Here is a 1026-nt window from a genome sequence, read left to right as displayed (position 1 = left end):
GATACCCTTATTAATATGGCTATTGATACCCTTATTAATATGGCTATTAATACCCTTATTAATGTGGCTATTGATACCCTTATTAATATGGCTATTGATACCCTTATTAATGTGGCTATTAATACCCTTATTAATATGGCTATTAATGTGGTTATTAATGTGGCTATTAATATAATTATTAACAGGCTTCTATTCAGAAACTTTTATTGTCAAGAACAACAAGAATGATGACTGCTGATTATTCAGAAGGAAAGAATTTAATAGTTGAATTCCCGCTCCTATTGTGTAATGAGGGGTAGGGATGCCTTGACACATCAATCCTAATGGACGCCTCTGAATTATTTGGGGTGGAGTGGTTCAAGTAATGTTTCACTTGTTATATCCTGACCAACCCCTTTTTTGTCAGTTATATTTTGGCCTGCCTACCTGCCCTCTTGGATCATGTTAGAATAGGTTACCGTAGGGGTAACAACTGACCTTCTGACGGGGGTCAGAGCTCGCCAGTTCACGTGCGTGTAGCAGAGCAAGTGCTAACCTTGCACTGGTGAATTGCAGCGGGAGAACAGAGCATCAGACCATGCAGGACTGCAAGAAGTGGGGGAAGGTGGAACGCACGTTCGAGAGGTGAGTGACACGTGTGCGTGGCAGTGAGTCTGCGTGAATACTCCGTTTAGAAAGGTTTATTAATGTGATCCAGGTATGTTTTAGAGGTGACAGTCATTAAGAATGGGGTTATTAATCCAGGTATGTTTTGTTCTGTGTATGAATTCCGATAAAATGTCCGATAAAATGTCAGATAAAATGTCCTTGGCTTTCCGATAAAATGTCCTTGAAAAGTCCTTGAAAATTTTTCCAGTCCTATATGAACCTTGTATCCGTGTGGACAATCTATGGCAAACTATCTGTCTATCTGTGCCTAGCTGGGGGATAAAGTGAGAATGGATGATGCAAGCAGATGAGTTTTTAGCTCATCTGACATAGTCAGATGCAGCTAGTAGAATCGCATGATCGTCCGTGCGTCCGTGC

At 40.8% G+C, this 1026-nt stretch overlaps 1 protein-coding gene across 1 annotated transcript in view; it reads left to right on the top strand.

Moving 5' to 3' along the window:
• The window catches only part of LOC106805624 (tyrosine-protein phosphatase non-receptor type 4-like), a 141883-nt gene that overhangs the window by 115575 nt on the left and 25282 nt on the right, over nt 1-1026 (top strand). The window contains exon 14 of the mRNA XM_014807308.1: nt 556-624. Within this exon, the coding sequence (XP_014662794.1) occupies nt 556-624 (69 nt within the window). The remainder of the gene's footprint in view (nt 1-555; nt 625-1026) is intronic.

Source organism: Priapulus caudatus, unplaced genomic scaffold, assembly GCF_000485595.1.
Source record: "Priapulus caudatus unplaced genomic scaffold, Priapulus_caudatus-5.0.1 Scaffold121, whole genome shotgun sequence".
Taxonomy (NCBI): domain Eukaryota; kingdom Metazoa; phylum Priapulida; class Priapulimorpha; order Priapulimorphida; family Priapulidae; genus Priapulus; species Priapulus caudatus.
This window is presented reverse-complemented; position numbering and strand designations above follow the sequence as displayed.